The sequence below is a fragment of the Aedes aegypti genome, unplaced genomic scaffold (genome assembly GCF_002204515.2).
Source record: "Aedes aegypti strain LVP_AGWG unplaced genomic scaffold, AaegL5.0 Primary Assembly AGWG_AaegL5_hic_scaff_1479_PBJ_arrow, whole genome shotgun sequence".
NCBI lineage: Eukaryota > Metazoa > Arthropoda > Insecta > Diptera > Culicidae > Aedes > Aedes aegypti.
In genome coordinates, this window is record NW_018734921.1 from 4,578 (window position 1) to 24,890 (window position 20,313).

A 20,313-nucleotide genomic window follows, 5' to 3' on the forward strand; every position below is an offset into this window, starting at 1 on the left:
TAAAAAATCTTATGCGTTGAGACCTACAGTGTGTGCCGATGTTGAATACATCGTTGAAAATTTGACAGTAAACGTAAAATTTTCTGAGCTTTCAAGTAAAATGAGAACAGTAATAATCCCTTCTGTTCCAAGGCCCTTCAAAGCACGAAAAAACGGAAATTTTTTAATTTATTTTCATGTCAAAAATTTTGCTGAAATTTTATATTTTTCTTGAAAAGTCAAAATCTTTAGCTTTTCATTCCGTCCAAGAAAATTGAAAATCGGTCAATCGGTTCAGAAGTTATAATTAAAAACAAATAAAGTTTTGCAGCGCGATTTTCTTGGTCACCCTATTTCGGAAATGGTCACCCTTATCAACAAATCTGAAAACACGTGAATCTTTATTTTGGATAAGGAACAAAATAGCAAATTTTAACGGAATTCGGTGACCCACTAGATCGGTTTTTCATGGAATGGATATATAAATCGCTCTGGAGGTTTTGGGCTGTTGAAAATGCAAAAATTGCCTATTTTAGCCAACTTTGCATGCAAGTTTGCCGGCTTGTAAGGCAATTTATATGCCTAATTTGCCACAGAACTTAAACTTCATGTGTATAAAAATGCTTTTTAGTAAAGTTTATAATACTTTCGATGCAGAAAGTTATTTTTTTGGTGATTTAAAGAAGTATTGCATTTTCCCATATAAGAGAAACGAAGAATTTTTTATGGAGACAGCAAGCATGATGAAAAAATCGGTTTAAACTAAATTTGATCGTGCAATTTCAACCAAATTATATCCAAAATGAAAGTTCAAGTCCTGTTTCACATGCTTAGTGGATGAGATCACAAAAATGTTTGATAAATTATACTTTAAATTGTATGTAAACATCAAGAAAACCAGTGTTTTGTACAACTTTAGCGACCTGTAGCTAAAAAATGGTGACGTGCTGGAACATTTCTGAGAATGGCGTCAGATTCAGCATCCAAAAACTACTAGAGACACATAATTTGATCCTTGAGACACGCAAAAATGTCATTTTTGTTACGCTGTGTAGTTGGTGTAAACTCGTACTGTGCCATTACTAATTTTATTGTTAAAATTTCCAGTCAACAAGGAACAAGAAGAAGAGGACAAACTTTCACGTGAATTGGACCATTACGCTTTAATTCTCGAGCAAACGGAAGCTGATATGCTTAAAGCTCAACAGGAGGGTTTGCTGATTGAGAATCATCTAAAATCGTTGCGGCAAACTTTAAACAAGCAAAATCACAAAAAATTTGAACTTGAAGAGCAGATTTTGGAGCTTCTGCAAGATCAGATCACGACCGATAAAGCTGGTGAAGCACAAGGAAAAACATTGAGAGAAACACAGGAAAAACGTCGTGAGCTGGAAATCTCGATGTCGGATACGGAGAATCAACTATCGATTGTACTGCTGGATCTTGAAAAGTGGCGTGGAGTTGTTGAGCGTTCCAAAGTGGAGGTGCAAAAGATGAAGGTGAGTGCGTTACAATTTTGAAAGAATTTCTAACAAATCATCGTCAATTTGCATTCCATAGACAGAGCACGATTCAATGGATGCTGAGGCACGGAAATACGACGAAGAAATTAAAGTGATCAAGGAAATAATTTCGGCAAAGCTTCGTAAGTTGGATGGGCTGAATCGACAGTTGGAGCAACTGATCACCCAAGCCGGTGGACAAGAGCTCAACCCGGATGAGCTGAAGTTACTCGATGTACAACAAGACATATTGGAGTTGGATACGAAGATTAGGGAGGCACAGGAAACGTGGTTGAAGCTGCAAAATAGTGTTGTGAACCTTTCGGAAAAGCGTGTCCAACAGTTGAACGAAATTAACTATTCTAGAAAAAGTGAGTTTGTCAATATGTGTTATAATGCCCTAGATTACCAAGCTTCCTATTACAGAACTCCTGTTGGTCGAGCAGAAGGCTATCAAGATCGAAACTCGACTGGAGGAAGTGGTCAATGAAAATCGTGGAAATAGTTCGCTCGTTATCTGCGCTCAACTCTCGCTTAGATTGCTGTCAGTTTGGAGTTATCAAAACTAAGAAAGTTCATGAGAAAGAAGAGATGGAATGTGAAATATCTCATCAGCAAACTACAGAACGCTTGAAGGAAGCTGAAATGTCTGTTCTTAACCTTTGAGCAAGATCTCAAGGATTTGGGCAAGGAGATTGAAGATTGCAAGCAGGAGGTATTGGAGAAGCATCGTGAAGCGTTATCTTGGGAGACAAAGTACAAAATGTCTTCCGAAGCCGAAGAAGTTCAAGGAAGAAGAGGCTGCCTCAGAACAGTGAGATTGGCATCATGAAAGCTGAAATCCATCGGATGCAAGTACGTTATGCTCAACTCAAAGCGAATGCAGGAAAAACTGGTTACAGATTTAGAGAACACTGTTCACCACAGAGAGCACATCTACGACACGGTTAACGCAAGGGAGAAGGTCTATGGAAGCAAGTTTAAATCTCGTTCTACCATGCAACATAAAATCAATGAGTTGAAGAACAAGCTGAAGGTGTTTTTGGTGAAATATCTGACGCCGAGAAAAATTTGATTGAAATTGATACTGCTCAAAAACTTCTGCAAGCGGAAATCGAAAACAAAAGCACCAATCGAAGAGGAGAGAATTCAAACCAGCTTGATAAGAGCAGAAGTAGAACAGGCCACGCTGTTGAAGCAAGAGGTACATAAATAATAAAAATCAACAATTGTTTTTGATTAATACGTTTTCTTTTCGAATCATTACAGAACTTGGACTACATCGTCCGCCATCAATATCGTGCCCGACGTTACAGAAACTTTGCAAACGCTACTCATCTGCCCAAGTTCCGTAACCGAAATATTGATTCAAGCCGATTTGCAACGCCAACGAGAGATCAACGAAACTATCGTTGGAATAGTTGAAAATCTTATTCTGGACTTTCCGAATCAAAAATTTAATCTATCTAAAATATTGCAGACCTTGAAGTAATTAGTGTTTTTACAGTTTGTGAGTGGATTTCGGATTTCAAAATGTTTGGTGTGAGTCTTTTAAAAATAATTTATTAAAACTTTATTTTCGATCAACAATACATTAAAGACACTGAGGTTTTTTTCTAATACATAACGAAAAAGGCACTACATAGACTAGTCTAAAAATGGAAATCTTTTTACAGTACTCTTGGTTGGAACTTTGCAGGTATTCGTTAAGTTTAGCATAGTAATAGCCACCGTCTTCATTAAGGTGTAAATCGTGTGCCAGCTCATCCATTTCCGCGCAGCAAACTGCTTCACTAAATGCTCCAAGGAAGCTCAGAAACCGGAATGTATTTTGCTTGATGTTCAGAATGTGGTGATCGTGTTGTTCGTGATGTCGTTTGTTCAGCGTCACTTTGACCGCTCCAGCTGGTTGTTGTACCATTAGTAAAGGTTCTTTGGATTCAATTCCACGCTTAGGTTGGGTTCGTCAAACATTTCAAAACGTATGACACAACTAAGAAGCAAACGGCATTCATGGGAAATGCTCGTAGCAATGTTGACGCTAGTCCTCGGGATAGAAAGGCGATGCCTTCTTCAGCGTGACTCTTTCGCAAGCAGTCTACAATTCCATTGTACTTTGGCTTACCAGACATGCCATCCGCTTGCAGTCTAGACTTTACTACATCTATGGGAAATGTAAACAGCCAAGATATGGTTCCAGCGAGACCACCAGCCATCAAGATGACAAAAGGCGAAGGATTTGCTACCGAACGCACCATTAGTTCATACGCTACAAAGTAGCTTGAGAAACCTGGCATATCGCGAGCTGCAGTGATACCCAATCCTCGGAAAAGCCCGCGACATCCTTCGGCTCTCCAAATGTGGCGCGAGCAATCCAACGGTCCTTTATACTTGAAAGCTCCCTTCGGTAGATTCTCCTGCAACTGTAGTCTTGTCTTGATCAACTCCATCGGAGAGCAAATGAAGCTTTGTGCCAACCCTGCTGCACTCCCGGCCAAAAAGTGAGAATACAGCGAATCAGGGTTAGCAGTTCGCCGCTGTACGTTCCCGTAAACTCCAAAAACAATAGCATTTACTGCTGCCACGCCAGCCATCGGGCTGGACATTCCACGATAGAGCCCACGAACACTCTCTTTGGCAATGATTTTGCGGAAGCAGTCCAGCGTTCCTTGTACAATGGGTTCCGGTAGTCCTGAGTTTGCAGGTGGACTTTTGACCGTATCGAACGGGTAGCCAACAAGGACGCCGGCACATCCTAAAAGATAATGATAGCGCCTTATCAATATTTTATTCAACCGAGAACGTTACATTTAACAGTAAATATGGTTATTTTTGAACTATGTGTTCGTAAGTTTGTTGACATGGATGAAGGTGGTAAATATTTGATCGCAAATTCAGGTTTCATCCATGTTACATTTATAGACCCGTTTGTTAGTGAAAAAACGTACCCTACGTTATACTCATGCATTCGAAGCGATGACACGTTAGCTGATGAAGGCAAACCCTGGAACGACTAATCGGGCGAATAATGATAATCTCCCCAACATCTCGGTAAAATATGCTGCGCTGTGAAAAAGTGATGATGGAAGAAAATAAAACCTTGGCTTCAAGTTTGCCCTCTGATCGTGCCAATAAGTGCGGTCCTGTCCCGCTCTGCGCAGTTTGTGCTTCTCGTAATCAATCCTGTTGTTAGTCCCGGCCTGATAGCATTGGTTAACCTTTGACAATGGTAACCTGATTATAGTGGGATAGATGATTCCCTCAGCATTATCAACCTTGTGGACAACCAATAACAAAACAATATATGTTGAGAGCGCGCTCTTATGATGGCAAATGGTAGGTTGAAACGTGAGACTACAAACTCTGATAAGGACAAGGATGGTTGGGAACAGTCCTCTGAAAGCAGGCAAACATTCATGCAAAGTCAAAGGCATACCTCCAAGACATCCCGCAGCAAAGTCGAGTGCCATTTTAGTCAGTTGGTGGGACTAATTTATTGCTTCGGTGGTAAAGGACGTGATAAGTTGCGTGTACTGCGGAGTTCTCCGATAGCCTCTGACAGGGGGGCACGTTGACGTCGTTTGCAGTGGAAAAGTTCAAGAATGAACGTTTCTGCTGGGGGTAAATGATCACGAAGAGGAAAGTTTGGATGGTAATCGAAGCTTGATGGTCCCGAAGCTTCGAGTGTTTGTCCTCCGGTTTGTTTGACAAACCTGGTTGTGTTTAGGATCTGCCTAGGGTGGTGATTGGCGATCTAGAAATAAACCAAAACGATTGATTAGAAAAATAGTGAGCACAATATTTATGTTTTATTAATCAAAAATGTTTATTCTGGGAAAGACAACAAAAGAAATGTGGCTGACGCTATTACCATATTATTTATGCTTCTCCCTTCACTGATTAATGAGGCTTTGCTAAAAATGACTAGTGTAATCATGGGGAACAAAAATATATGAACAAAGAAATTTTTTGACAACACAAATTCGGAGCTTGTGAAATTAAACAATTGTATTGTTCTATAAGAACTTCCATAGTTATGTTATGACAACTTTTCGTTGCTGCTATTTCAATCAAAGGGGGGGGGGGTGTTATAGAATGTTCTATGACATAACAAATATTATGAATACTAACTTCGTGGTTAGATTTCCACTTGCAACGCGGTTGATTTTTCGTGGAACGAAAAATGTTCTCGATTGTAACAAATGATGCTCTGACATAAAATGTCATACTAGTACTCTTTGGTTTTACAGTCTACTCCCCACAACTCGATATTCTATAACTCGATTGATTTTTCAATCTCTTCAAATTTCCCATACATCATGCTCTCCATAAATCAATATTTCTATAACTCGATATCTGCACTAGTCGATATCACGTGTGAGGCAAATTTCCCTCCATAACTCGATATCTATCTTAGCATTATTTTTATACAGTGAATAATGACTTGAAAGTTATAGCGAAAGTTAAAAAAAGTGAAAATAATAACTTTGATTTTCAGTAAAAAAAGAGAGAGCATTTTAAAAAAAGTTTTCGAACATAAGTTATTGCGTTTGGTTTGTTGTGTGCCCGGCATTGTTAATTAGTATGTTGTATTTACCCAACTTTTTCAAAGATATTCCGTTCAACGGTATCACCAATTTGCCATTCAAAATAGTTTCGGCTCCATTTAATCAAGTTACAGTCGACTCTCCACATCTCGATATCGAAGGGACCATCGAGATAGATGGAGATCGAGACAAAGAACATACTTTTAATTAATACTAAATTTGAAACCGTTCCGTTGTCAAATAGAAAAAAAATAGAGAAAACAATAAACAATTAGTTGAAAATAGAGAAAATAATAAACAATTAGATGTAATTTAGTATTCCTACATTATTCAGAATTACGAAAATTTGGTCTAGTACAATGTTGTGAAAAACTCAATTTCTCATAACTCACGATTGATCACGCTTCTCAGCAGACAAAAAATCATGGATGACTTGGCTCACCTGTTTGACTCATTATCTCGTATTTACACAGTTTACTCACACACGGCAATAACTTCTTGTTAGGCTGATAAAACTATAGTAATCCTTTCTAACGTAAACAGCAATATTCGGGTTTGAAGAGATTTTGACGGGTTTTGCGACTGAATCTCTTTTTACGGCTTAAGTTGATTGAGTGTTTTGGATCAAAATCTCAAGCGTGAGATTTGTGAAACAGATCTCTAATAAGTTTGTTCTCACGGGAGAGCGTATCGATTAAGATTTGAGTATGAGTCTATCAACACTAGTCTAGTATCCTTTGATAATGAGCATATCGACATATGGAGAGAAAATTGGGAATGAAAATCACATCGAGATATGGAAATATTGAGATAAGAAGGATATAGAGATATGGAGAGAAAAATTGTATGCAGAATGAAGGGATCAAAGAAAATTTCAATCATTGACATAGTGAGAGATATCAAGATGTGGAGACTGCATTGTAATTGGTTTACTCTAGAATGTGAAATTATTTTATATAAGTCTTCTCTTTTTTATTTTCGACTTTTTCGGTCAGCTATTTTTACTTTTTAGGGGAAAGGTATTTAATATCGGCAGATAGAGATATGTTTGCCAAATTAAAAGTAATTGTGGTAACATTGTGCTAAAAGATTTTGTAGCCGGCGGAACTTGAATCGCAGCCGTCGTTGGTTAGTGTGTACGGCAGCAACCACGTACCTATTCCTCAGCCGAATCGACAACCCGTGCGATCATATGGGGATGAAGGTACAATAGTGTTGCGTTTTCTCACACCGACTGTATTCAATTGAGATATGGTGGCGATAAGTAGGATTGTGGGATGCTACAAATGTCATAAGCTTGGGGATGCTTCAAATATCATTAGCCAAATATTTCAGTTTACCGTAGTGTAGCTGTAATATAATTGGTAAGGCGTCCGTGTACATAATGGAAATTGTGGGTTTAAGTCCCACCAGCTACATAATCTTTTAGCACAATGTTACCACAATTACATTTAATCTGTCAAACAAATCTCTATCTGCCGATATTGAATACCTTTCCCCTAAAACGTATTTTATATAAGATTTTCAAGACATTTGACATTTGTTTCTCGTTGATGTTTTCAGTTCAATCGAACTCCGTTTCAACATGTACACTATATTGTATGCCTTAAAATGTGCATGCGTAATTATATTTCATCAAAGTTTGTTTTATCTCTATATTAAAATGTAGGTGTTCATTTGCCAACTCTGTTCATTTTGTCACTACTTCCGCTATGAACCAATGTACGATTTCACTAATTTGACGTTTGAGTGATGCCAAATACACTTGTTTCCATGGTTACGTAAATAACACAGCACCGCTCAAACGTAAATTGCCGATTTTTCTCTAGATGTTTAGCAAATGATTTTTGCGAGAATATTTTCATGCGGTCCTCAATTCATTCTTGATCTCCTTTGAATTAATTTATAAACAAAAAGAAATTGCAAAAGTATGGATTGAAGAATATGTACCTTATTCAAATAATAGATACAATATGATTTTTCATACACTTCAATTCGATAGTAAATAACGTGAAAAGTCCATCAGAATTTGCAATTTTTGTTGAACGTTCTTGTTTATATATAGTTTGTTTATCAAAACGACTTCTTAACAATGTTATTGATTTATTCTGTTTGGAAGCTTTGAAATTGTCTTCATAAGTATGTAAGAAGATTTTGAATCGGTTGAGTTTACATAAAATTATTATAAGGTGACGGCCCTGGTATAGTGGTTAGAACGATTGTTCTACTTTTCCCCAAATGTCGGTTGCCCTTATGACCAGTTCCCCCGGAAACCATTTCCCCGAATGACCCATTTCCACGAAATGTGATTGAGTTCAAAAAGATGCATGAATAATGTTTAGTGACAAGATGCTGAACTAGAAAGAAAGATAAGCTATCCAAAGAAGGAGATAGTTGATCATACTTGACTAAACACATATTGCCAAAAAATACCGAGGACGATGAAACCGCCAATGAAATAAAGAAGGATGCACATCCGATGGCAGGTTCGTTGACAACCTTGAAATGCAGAAAGTTATGACAATTATGAGTACTAAAACTTTTCAAGGAACTGGGCTATTCGAGGGAATGGGGCATTCAGGAAACTGGCATTCGGAGAACTGGCGTTGGGGGGAAACGACATTCGAGGAGCTGGCATTCGGGGAAAAGTAGCACAAACGGTTAGTACATATACCTCTCATGCCGAAGAACTTATGATTTAGGGTGTTATCATAAAGGTTAAAAAGGTGATTGGGAAGCTGAAGAGCAATGAAACTGCTGGGAAAAATGAGCTCCTTGCTGAAGTACTCAAGCAGAGTAGTGGGTAGCTATTCCATGTACATCATACTTTACTGAGGATATGGTAGGGAGAAGAACTGTTCGCTAGCTAGGACAATATAAACCCAGGTAGGGCAAAATGGTCGAAAATGCCACTTTAAGGATTTGTGTCGTTTTCTTATAATAAGATCTACATTTGAAGGCCATTCGAAGTCTTAACAGTATCTTTACAATATTTGCTAGCTACCACAATGAAAACATTTCCCAAATGTGAGTTTTTTTACGGTTTTAAATCGTGTCGAAAAGTTGATTAAAAAATGGGGGCGGTTCAAAATGACCAAATGGGTGGGGTAAAATGCCATTTAGTATGGAGTTCGAAGAGTTAGCAACCATGCTTCCCCATGAGTTTGCTCTGTGGCTTATTGGTTAATAAAGTCAACGGAAAACCTTAATATTTAGGCAAAAAAGTGAAAAGTGTTGAATATCACCGGGAAATTAAGTAAAAATCTATGAGTTTATGTCCATGGATTGTAGCAGCACTTCTTGGGTAAACGTATTTGAACGCCGTTTGGCAAATTATACATATTGAAACGTTCTAGGAATGATTCAATGAGTCGGGCCATTTTACCCCATCTGTGCGTATTGGGCCATCTTCCCCTATACTGTTCACCATGCTGAGATGAGGCCGCTTAAAGAGTCCTTCGTCGACAATGCTAATTTTTGTGAAACCGACGGACCAAGTGTTTATCCTGAGACAGATCCTGCATGAATGAATCCTCATGATGAATTCCGGCATTTCGGTAAGGTGCCGACTCATTCAGTAAAAAAACGAGTTGTTGGTAGTAATGATTTGTTTTTCGTAATCTTAGACAGATTGAAGTAATTTTCAAATTTATTATTCAACATAGCGATATAAGGCGACCTCTTGCAGACGGAAACAGGGCTTTTACGGACTTCGTAACGAGCTTCGTAACCTGCAGTTTGCAGACAAAGATGAAACTCGCGTAACAAGTCACTTATTCTCTCGATTGCTCTTCACGGTCATGAATATTGGATGTTGAAAAAGTTCGATCGGAGAGCTTTTGGAGTCTTCAAAAGAGAAGTGCTGTGGACAATCATCGAAGCTGAACTTAAAAATCGGTTCTGATGGCGAGGTATGAACTACAAATTATACCAAAGTCTTCAAAAAAATCGATATTGTTAAACGTATTAAACACGGCAGACTGTGGAAGGCTCGACATGTACCTTGTCGGAGCTAAACTAATATTCTGTAGAGAACTAAAGAGAGGCCGTCGCCTCTGTCAAAGACTGAAAGAGCGACTGAAAGCAAATGAAGTCAACACGACTAAACCGATTTAAAAAATAATTAAAGTCCTTCAACACTATAGGCTATTTCACATCCACGATTTGGATATTTTGTTTTTCGTACCGAAGATAATCTATCTAGATCTAGCATTATTTTTATACAGTGAATAATGACTTGAAAGTTATAGCGAAAGTTAAAAAAAGTGAAAATAATAACTTTGATTTTCAGTAAAAAAAGAGAGAGCATTTTAAAAAAAGTTTTCGAACATAAGTTATTGCGTTTGGTTTGTTGTGTGCCCGGCATTGTTAATTAGTATGTTGTATTTACCCAACTTTTTCAAAGATATTCCGTTCAACGGTATCACCAATTTGCCATTCAAAATAGTTTCGGCTCCATTTAATCAAGTTACAGTCGACTCTCCACATCTCGATATCGAAGGGACCATCGAGATAGATGGAGATCGAGACAAAGAACATACTTTTAATTAATACTAAATTTGAAACCGTTCCGTTGTCAAATAGAAAAAAAATAGAGAAAACAATAAACAATTAGTTGAAAATAGAGAAAATAATAAACAATTAGATGTAATTTAGTATTCCTACATTATTCAGAATTACGAAAATTTGGTCTAGTACAATGTTGTGAAAAACTCAATTTCTCATAACTCACGATTGATCACGCTTCTCAGCAGACAAAAAATCATGGATGACTTGGCTCACCTGTTTGACTCATTATCTCGTATTTACACAGTTTACTCACACACGGCAATAACTTCTTGTTAGGCTGATAAAACTATAGTAATCCTTTCTAACGTAAACAGCAATATTCGGGTTTGAAGAGATTTTGACGGGTTTTGCGACTGAATCTCTTTTTACGGCTTAAGTTGATTGAGTGTTTTGGATCAAAATCTCAAGCGTGAGATTTGTGAAACAGATCTCTAATAAGTTTGTTCTCACGGGAGAGCGTATCGATTAAGATTTGAGTATGAGTCTATCAACACTAGTCTAGTATCCTTTGATAATGAGCATATCGACATATGGAGAGAAAATTGGGAATGAAAATCACATCGAGATATGGAAATATTGAGATAAGAAGGATATAGAGATATGGAGAGAAAAATTGTATGCAGAATGAAGGGATCAAAGAAAATTTCAATCATTGACATAGTGAGAGATATCAAGATGTGGAGACTGCATTGTAATTGGTTTACTCTAGAATGTGAAATTATTTTATATAAGTCTTCTCTTTTTTATTTTCGACTTTTTCGGTCAGCTATTTTTACTTTTTAGGGGAAAGGTATTTAATATCGGCAGATAGAGATATGTTTGCCAAATTAAAAGTAATTGTGGTAACATTGTGCTAAAAGATTTTGTAGCCGGCGGAACTTGAATCGCAGCCGTCGTTGGTTAGTGTGTACGGCAGCAACCACGTACCTATTCCTCAGCCGAATCGACAACCCGTGCGATCATATGGGGATGAAGGTACAATAGTGTTGCGTTTTCTCACACCGACTGTATTCAATTGAGATATGGTGGCGATAAGTAGGATTGTGGGATGCTACAAATGTCATAAGCTTGGGGATGCTTCAAATATCATTAGCCAAATATTTCAGTTTACCGTAGTGTAGCTGTAATATAATTGGTAAGGCGTCCGTGTACATAATGGAAATTGTGGGTTTAAGTCCCACCAGCTACATAATCTTTTAGCACAATGTTACCACAATTACATTTAATCTGTCAAACAAATCTCTATCTGCCGATATTGAATACCTTTCCCCTAAAACGTATTTTATATAAGATTTTCAAGACATTTGACATTCGTTTCTCGTTGATGTTTTCAGTTCAATCGAACTCCGTTTCAACATGTACACTATATTGTATGCCTTAAAATGTGCATGCGTAATTATATTTCATCAAAGTTTGTTTTATCTCTATATTAAAATGTAGGTGTTCATTTGCCAACTCTGTTCATTTTGTCACTACTTCCGCTATGAACCAATGTACGATTTCACTAATTTGACGTTTGAGTGATGCCAAATACACTTGTTTCCATGGTTACGTAAATAACACAGCACCGCTCAAACGTAAATTGCCGATTTTTCTCTAGATGTTTAGCAAATGATTTTTGCGAGAATATTTTCATGCGGTCCTCAATTCATTCTTGATCTCCTTTGAATTAATTTATAAACAAAAAGAAATTGCAAAAGTATGGATTGAAGAATATGTACCTTATTCAAATAATAGATACAATATGATTTTTCATACACTTCAATTCGATAGTAAATAACGTGAAAAGTCCATCAGAATTTGCAATTTTTGTTGAACGTTCTTGTTTATATATAGTTTGTTTATCAAAACGACTTCTTAACAATGTTATTGATTTATTCTGTTTGGAAGCTTTGAAATTGTCTTCATAAGTATGTAAGAAGATTTTGAATCGGTTGAGTTTACATAAAATTATTATAAGGTGACGGCCCTGGTATAGTGGTTAGAACGATTGTTCTACTTTTCCCCAAATGTCGGTTGCCCTTATGACCAGTTCCCCCGGAAACCATTTCCCCGAATGACCCATTTCCACGAAATGTGATTGAGTTCAAAAAGATGCATGAATAATGTTTAGTGACAAGATGCTGAACTAGAAAGAAAGATAAGCTATCCAAAGAAGGAGATAGTTGATCATACTTGACTAAACACATATTGCCAAAAAATACCGAGGACGATGAAACCGCCAATGAAATAAAGAAGGATGCACATCCGATGGCAGGTTCGTTGACAACCTTGAAATGCAGAAAGTTATGACAATTATGAGTACTAAAACTTTTCAAGGAACTGGGCTATTCGAGGGAATGGGGCATTCAGGAAACTGGCATTCGGAGAACTGGCGTTGGGGGGAAACGACATTCGAGGAGCTGGCATTCGGGGAAAAGTAGCACAAACGGTTAGTACATATACCTCTCATGCCGAAGAACTTATGATTTAGGGTGTTATCATAAAGGTTAAAAAGGTGATTGGGAAGCTGAAGAGCAATGAAACTGCTGGGAAAAATGAGCTCCTTGCTGAAGTACTCAAGCAGAGTAGTGGGTAGCTATTCCATGTACATCATACTTTACTGAGGATATGGTAGGGAGAAGAACTGTTCGCTAGCTAGGACAATATAAACCCAGGTAGGGCAAAATGGTCGAAAATGCCACTTTAAGGATTTGTGTCGTTTTCTTATAATAAGATCTACATTTGAAGGCCATTCGAAGTCTTAACAGTATCTTTACAATATTTGCTAGCTACCACAATGAAAACATTTCCCAAATGTGAGTTTTTTTACGGTTTTAAATCGTGTCGAAAAGTTGATTAAAAAATGGGGGCGGTTCAAAATGACCAAATGGGTGGGGTAAAATGCCATTTAGTATGGAGTTCGAAGAGTTAGCAACCATGCTTCCCCATGAGTTTGCTCTGTGGCTTATTGGTTAATAAAGTCAACGGAAAACCTTAATATTTAGGCAAAAAAGTGAAAAGTGTTGAATATCACCGGGAAATTAAGTAAAAATCTATGAGTTTATGTCCATGGATTGTAGCAGCACTTCTTGGGTAAACGTATTTGAACGCCGTTTGGCAAATTATACATATTGAAACGTTCTAGGAATGATTCAATGAGTCGGGCCATTTTACCCCATCTGTGCGTATTGGGCCATCTTCCCCTATACTGTTCACCATGCTGAGATGAGGCCGCTTAAAGAGTCCTTCGTCGACAATGCTAATTTTTGTGAAACCGACGGACCAAGTGTTTATCCTGAGACAGATCCTGCATGAATGAATCCTCATGATGAATTCCGGCATTTCGGTAAGGTGCCGACTCATTCAGTAAAAAAACGAGTTGTTGGTAGTAATGATTTGTTTTTCGTAATCTTAGACAGATTGAAGTAATTTTCAAATTTATTATTCAACATAGCGATATAAGGCGACCTCTTGCAGACGGAAACAGGGCTTTTACGGACTTCGTAACGAGCTTCGTAACCTGCAGTTTGCAGACAAAGATGAAACTCGCGTAACAAGTCACTTATTCTCTCGATTGCTCTTCACGGTCATGAATATTGGATGTTGAAAAAGTTCGATCGGAGAGCTTTTGGAGTCTTCAAAAGAGAAGTGCTGTGGACAATCATCGAAGCTGAACTTAAAAATCGGTTCTGATGGCGAGGTATGAACTACAAATTATACCAAAGTCTTCAAAAAAATCGATATTGTTAAACGTATTAAACACGGCAGACTGTGGAAGGCTCGACATGTACCTTGTCGGAGCTAAACTAATATTCTGTAGAGAACTAAAGAGAGGCCGTCGCCTCTGTCAAAGACTGAAAGAGCGACTGAAAGCAAATGAAGTCAACACGACTAAACCGATTTAAAAAATAATTAAAGTCCTTCAACACTATAGGCTATTTCACATCCACGATTTGGATATTTTGTTTTTCGTACCGAAGATAGGGAAAGTGTACCAGTTATGGTCATAGTGGTTCCCTATTTGGCCATATGCAAAATTTGGAGAACTTTTACATTTTTAATCTTTTTGAATGCTTTAACATCAAGATATATCCTATATTTTACTGCTGAAACACAAAAAACTTTTCAAAGTGGGAAGGCATTCAAAATATTACGTATGGCGAAATAGGGAACCACTATGGCCATAACTGGTACACTTACCCTAATCTATCTAGATTAATCAAAAATGCTGGTTGCATTTATTGGTGACAGAATGCGTTGAAATTGCACAGTTTTTTTTTTCTTGTAGCATAATAGGTACTTGTTGCACTAGAAAAAACAAGATTGTTCTCTGAAGTTATCATCTATTGCATTAACAATTTCGGGAAACAAACGTCATACGAAATGATTTTCGTTTAGTCAACATTCATCGAATGACGTAGGCCATTTCCAGACCTAAGTAGATTTTTCTACTATTTCCAAGCGATTAATTTCGACTAGACGGAGAGTTTTTTTTTCTGTTCTTGTATTCCTGCTAACATTTGCCAGTCTGATAAGGAGACGACAAGCGGCAAGCAATGATTGAACTGGTGCGACCTGTAGGCGCGATAAGGCGTGAGAAATATTTCGCAGTAAGAATGTTTCCAACTCTATTATGGAAACAATTCAACGGCTTTGGAGGTTTGGAGTGTTGCCAAGCCTTGCCACACGAATTAGTTGACCGTTGACACCGATTGCTACATATAATACCGATTAGCGAGTCTGGAATGATCGTTTATGTCACGTGTCGACTATGATTGAATTAATAGCGTAGTTTAGTCTAAACTAAGCGTTTTTCCAGGTCTGTAATAGTAGTCAACATTTGAAAATCACATCAAGTTCAATACGCTAGCAATGCGGGAATCTACGCTGTAGAATTACGTCAATATAGCTTCTCTCGTAAATTTGGTGAGAGTTACCTATTTTATATCTAAATTGATTTAGAAATTTTAGAAATCGTTTTATCGAGTTTGAAAATCAACAAAGAAATATATTAAAATTAAAGTGAGATTTAAACCTACGCTGTAGCGAGTGAAAGTCACAATTGTTCTCTCCTGGTTATTAAGTCAGGCTGAATAAGGGTTGTTTAATTTGGTACACGTGTTTTGATTGCAGGTCGAACTAGTGGTCGAATAAAGTTTATTTTACCTTCATCATGCAACTCCGTTTACGTTTCGAGTGAATTGCCTAGTTTTTGAAAATTTAATTGAAACAAATTGCGTGGAATGAGTCATACATAGCTGAAAATTACGTCAATTTTTATTGTTTACTGTGTATTATCAACCATGATCTGACGTAAATACAATGTGACGTGTTGCGTCATGTTTTGAAACAAATATTTGTGAATCAGAAAATTGAATCATTTTTTGTGACTTCATTTATTGTAAAAAATATTGTTCTTGGCGAATTCTCGAACCACTTTTCCATGCTGTAAAAATAAAAGCGCTTAGTTTATGTTTGATGGACAAACTGAAATTTCTTTTTTATTTCAGTTTAATGGTATAATAATGCTGAAAAAATCTGAAACTTTGTAATGAGATTTGTTCAAAATCTTAGATCAAATCAAATTTTGCTGAATACTGCCAGAAAATGGTTCGTACCACTGTTGCTTACTAAGCGGAAAGTCACTCACGTATCCAATGCCCGTTCCTTATAAAGAAATTTGAATCCAGAACAAGCGTTATCCAGACGTATAAGGTTATTAACTATCCACTGCTAACAATTCCAAATATTCTGTAATGTTCATGAAAGGACGTAGAAGTCACTGCAGCTCTCTTGAGTGAGCTGTCAATTATTGTTCCTTTTCCACTATCTAGATGTCACGAGGACGTGATCAATGTATCATCCAGTTTTTTGAGAAACAGTTTAAACATTGAAGAGTCTTCTGTTTTTTTTTTGTAGAAAACATTTCTTCACTATCGAGATGACAAAAAAAGTGCTAACCACAGATCATACATTTTTAATAACACTCACAGTTCACTATTATAGATTTACCTCCGAAAGTTGGTTCTTCTGCTGCGTACTCCGGAAATGATCTTTTCTTGAGCCCAATCGTCAAGAGCTGTCTATTACTGGTTTGAGTTTGTGTCTAGTGCTCAATAAGATCATTTCTGGTTGCTTTCAAGTTCCTCGCTTTACGTGTTCGCCTCGGGCTCACCTTGGCTTTTGCTTTATATGTTCAGGCTCGATAAACTTCACTAGAGATTTCTAGCTGTCACACTTTCTTACTACACTATCACACCGAAGAATGAACTCCTGGGAAGCGATTCTCGGGTGCACTGGTGCTTCTTGGCTCATTGACTTTCGAACGCCTCGATTTTCAATGAGCTGCTTGATACGATGATAAACTCTTGATTCGATTGCAAGTTCCTGTTGAGTCTTGGACTAATACCGCGTACTATCCGTTTCAAAAAAGAAATGATCGACCGCGCGACACGACGTAAACTTCCAGACTGTGGCCGACTTGGCAGATCCTGCTCGTAATAGTCCATAAACAGAAGGAAAGGAGAGTCCTCGTTGATTTCAAGACGAACTGGGATTGGCTGATCGACGTTGTAAACAGACCATACTCTAGAAAACACCCGGGAGCAAAAACAAAGTTTTGAATTGATAACGGGCATCCGATCTTCCAACTCGGTGATCTACGTAAGCCCGGGATGACTTGGGTTTGTGAGGCCAATGGTGGATCAGTGCGCACCGCCTTGTGGAAGGTTATCAATGAATGAACACTTCTGAAGGCGGTCTGCACTCGGAATATTCTGTTCGCCATTTTTGGCTTACAGCAATTCTCAGTCAGCAGGATGTTATCTAAAAGTGCAAAAAACCTAATATAGATTCATGAGATTAATGCTTACTAGTAATCAATGCTTAAATTACAGTTTAAATTTACCCATTTAGAGAATTTCATCAATAACAGCAAATTATTTAGTCTAATTGACCATTTCATAGCTTACGAAGTATTCATGAAATCACGTGATTTCCACTGGGATCATCAGTTTTACAGGCTATTTCATTTGTACAGCACGTGTCTGTTGGATGCTAACAAAAAGTTCCATTAAATTTGAAAGTGCTGATTTTTAGTTATAATAATTTTGTTTGGCCTTACAGCTGATACAGTTCAAGTCACTTACAATTGGATGAATTCACTTAAATCTTTGAAAAATGAGTACTGCTTATTAAGTCTGTATGACGCAAAAGAAGCTTCGATAAAAGCGTATACGTGTACTTTGAACTTCTCAGTTATGCGCCAACTGCTTTTTTCCGTCAAAATCGAGTTCACATAGCTTCCATTCATGATATTTTCTAATCAATATTGAATCGATGCGTGTTGGTAATTACGCTGTTTATGTACACTGTAGTATTTATTCCGCAGCACACGACTGATAAGCTTTCGTTTTCGCTGCCTATGCTGTTAGGAACTTTCAGTTGATCATGCTGTTGCGCAATCAATATGTTCTGCTTTAAAACTATATGGAAGACAGTTTATGTCCCGCATTTCGCCACATTGAACTATACTATCTTCGATCAAACATGATTTTTCTTTAGAATGGGTGTTGCACTTCTTTAGACTTTGGGTTGTGTTGTTGATTTACAGAACAGATTAAAATTGTCAAGACCAAGACTATCAATTTGTTAATTTGGTTACCATTGATAAAAGATGTAGTTAAATTAAGGATCTAAGAAACTAGGTATCAACTTTGCCATTTTAATTTTTGTTTAGTAATGGATATTTCTTTAGATTGCTCAGTCGTAATATCCGCAGTTTTGAAATAATTCCATTTCTAAGCAGCCTTGGTTTGATTCCCGGAAGGTTCAGGAATTTTTGGAAAATTCACATCATAATAGGTTGTTTTCATCACGCCAATCTGCCATAGAGTACCCTACTTTCCTTTATGCAAGGTTGTAACAGCCATTACTCAACACTAGTTCATTAAGGTGAAGATGCATCGAAGCCAAACCTCAAATTTTCAATAGCATAAATCTGGAGAACCGAACATCCATTTAAGGTGAAATTTTACTCGATTGGTCATCACCAGCATGTGACCAATCGATTAAGTTTTCAGCTCAAACTAATGTTAGGTTCTCCAGATCCGTGCTCTTTGAAAATTTGAGGTTTGGATTCGAATCATCTTTACCTTAAGTAGCTAATTTGAGTTGCTCCATGACAAAGTACACAACGATTTCAAAAAAAAAAAAAAAAAAACTTGCATTGAGTTTTCTGGATACAATTAGATTTGAACAAATATTTTTTCAAATGCAGTGCGCATTGTACCTTCGTGCTGTGTGTACCCCAAATTTTTCTGCTCTCCGAAGTTTTTCAAAACTACCTAAACCAACAAAACTGTACTTTTCAGTGGTACAAAAATAATACTTTTCAGTGCTTCAAATACAGTACTTCTCAGTTTTATTTTTTCTACTATTGATCTCTTTACGAGCCTTGTTAGGACCCCTGCCTTCGATTTTTCGTTGGACCCGTTAGCGAAAGCTAGCGGTGGTAATACTTTTTGGACAACGTCTTGGGAAAAAACCTCTTAGAAGGTTTCGTCTTCTTTCGTTTATTCACTTAATATGCTTGCAACTTCAAACAAAGGGAAAGGCTAATCTCTGAGTTCACAACTTCCTTCCAAAAAAGTGGGATTTAAAACTGTGACTCAACGGAGCAAGAATGGAAGAAAGGACGTTTCTCTGGAATGCGAACTTTCTTCCAAGGGTGAAACGAATAAATCGTATTTAAATGAACAATTTCGCAAATAAATTTACTTAAGCTTGTTCTTCTGGTCTGAAACTAGAGAATCATCACTACTCCCGCGGTATAAATTATATTGGAGACGTTAAAATTGAATTGCAATTGACTGCCATTTCCTTGTTATTTGGTGACATATTTCGGCGAAACATTTCAACCAAATCGCCATACAAAAACCCGAGTGTTCGGAATATGAGTCTGTTCGGAATTTGAGACAAAACGGTAGTCCTTAGCTCAGGCTCTTTGATGCATGTGAGGAGCAAAGAGTGCCGCCTATCGTGGTCAGTTGTTCCGAATTTTCCGAATCCATCTACGTTGATTTGGTCTTAACCGACTCTAGTCATCTTTGTAGCCAAATGATTACTCATGCTGATTTTGATTTTGATCATGTCCCTGTTACATTTCAAATATCCCATGAAGCGATTCCTCAATCCTATCAGCTCCACTTTCAATTATTTTCGAGCCGACTGGAATATATATGAAACATTTATTGACTCTAATCTTGATGTTAATATTTTTTTACAAACTATACTTGATATTAAAAAAATTTGAATCCGTGATTATAGACAATGATCTTAAACTCTTGATCCGCCTTAAAAAACGTGAGGAGAAGGGAATTTCAACGCACTCGCGATCCCGATATGAAATTTATATAGCAGGATTTGGCCAGAAAGAAATTCAAGAAACGTTTTTGCACAATTGAAAAACAAAAATTTTGGAAAATAAAATTTCTGAATTGGAACCTGTCTCTAAGGCCCTTTCGGAGAATTACTAAAATTTTGAAAAAAAAACCTCAGGAGCCAATACCGTGATGCAATCAATTACCCGCGACACTTGAGGCGAATACAAAACCATTCAAACTCTGGTTTGAATATGTTCGATTCAAATTTAATCAAAGTCGTCACGCAACACGTCATGTTCGATACAATAGCTTCATTGTAGTCTTGAACATTACTGAAAAAAGTTTTAACTT

At 37.3% G+C, this 20,313-nt stretch overlaps 1 protein-coding gene and 1 pseudogene across 1 annotated transcript; one reads left to right on the top strand and one right to left on the bottom strand.

Moving 5' to 3' along the window:
• The first annotated feature begins 1,067 nt into the window (after positions 1 to 1,067).
• LOC110680476 lies at positions 1,068 to 3,073 on the top strand (annotated as a pseudogene).
• LOC5570692 (mitochondrial basic amino acids transporter) lies at positions 3,040 to 17,074 on the bottom strand. Its single transcript, XM_001659229.2, is given in 5 exon segments — positions 3,040 to 4,152; positions 4,155 to 4,194; positions 4,196 to 4,236; positions 4,918 to 5,235; positions 16,592 to 17,074. Coding segments are annotated over 4 exon segments (834 nt in total). The 5' UTR covers positions 4,952 to 5,235; positions 16,592 to 17,074; the 3' UTR covers positions 3,040 to 3,433.
• Between the last annotated feature and the right edge of the window lie 3,239 nt (positions 17,075 to 20,313).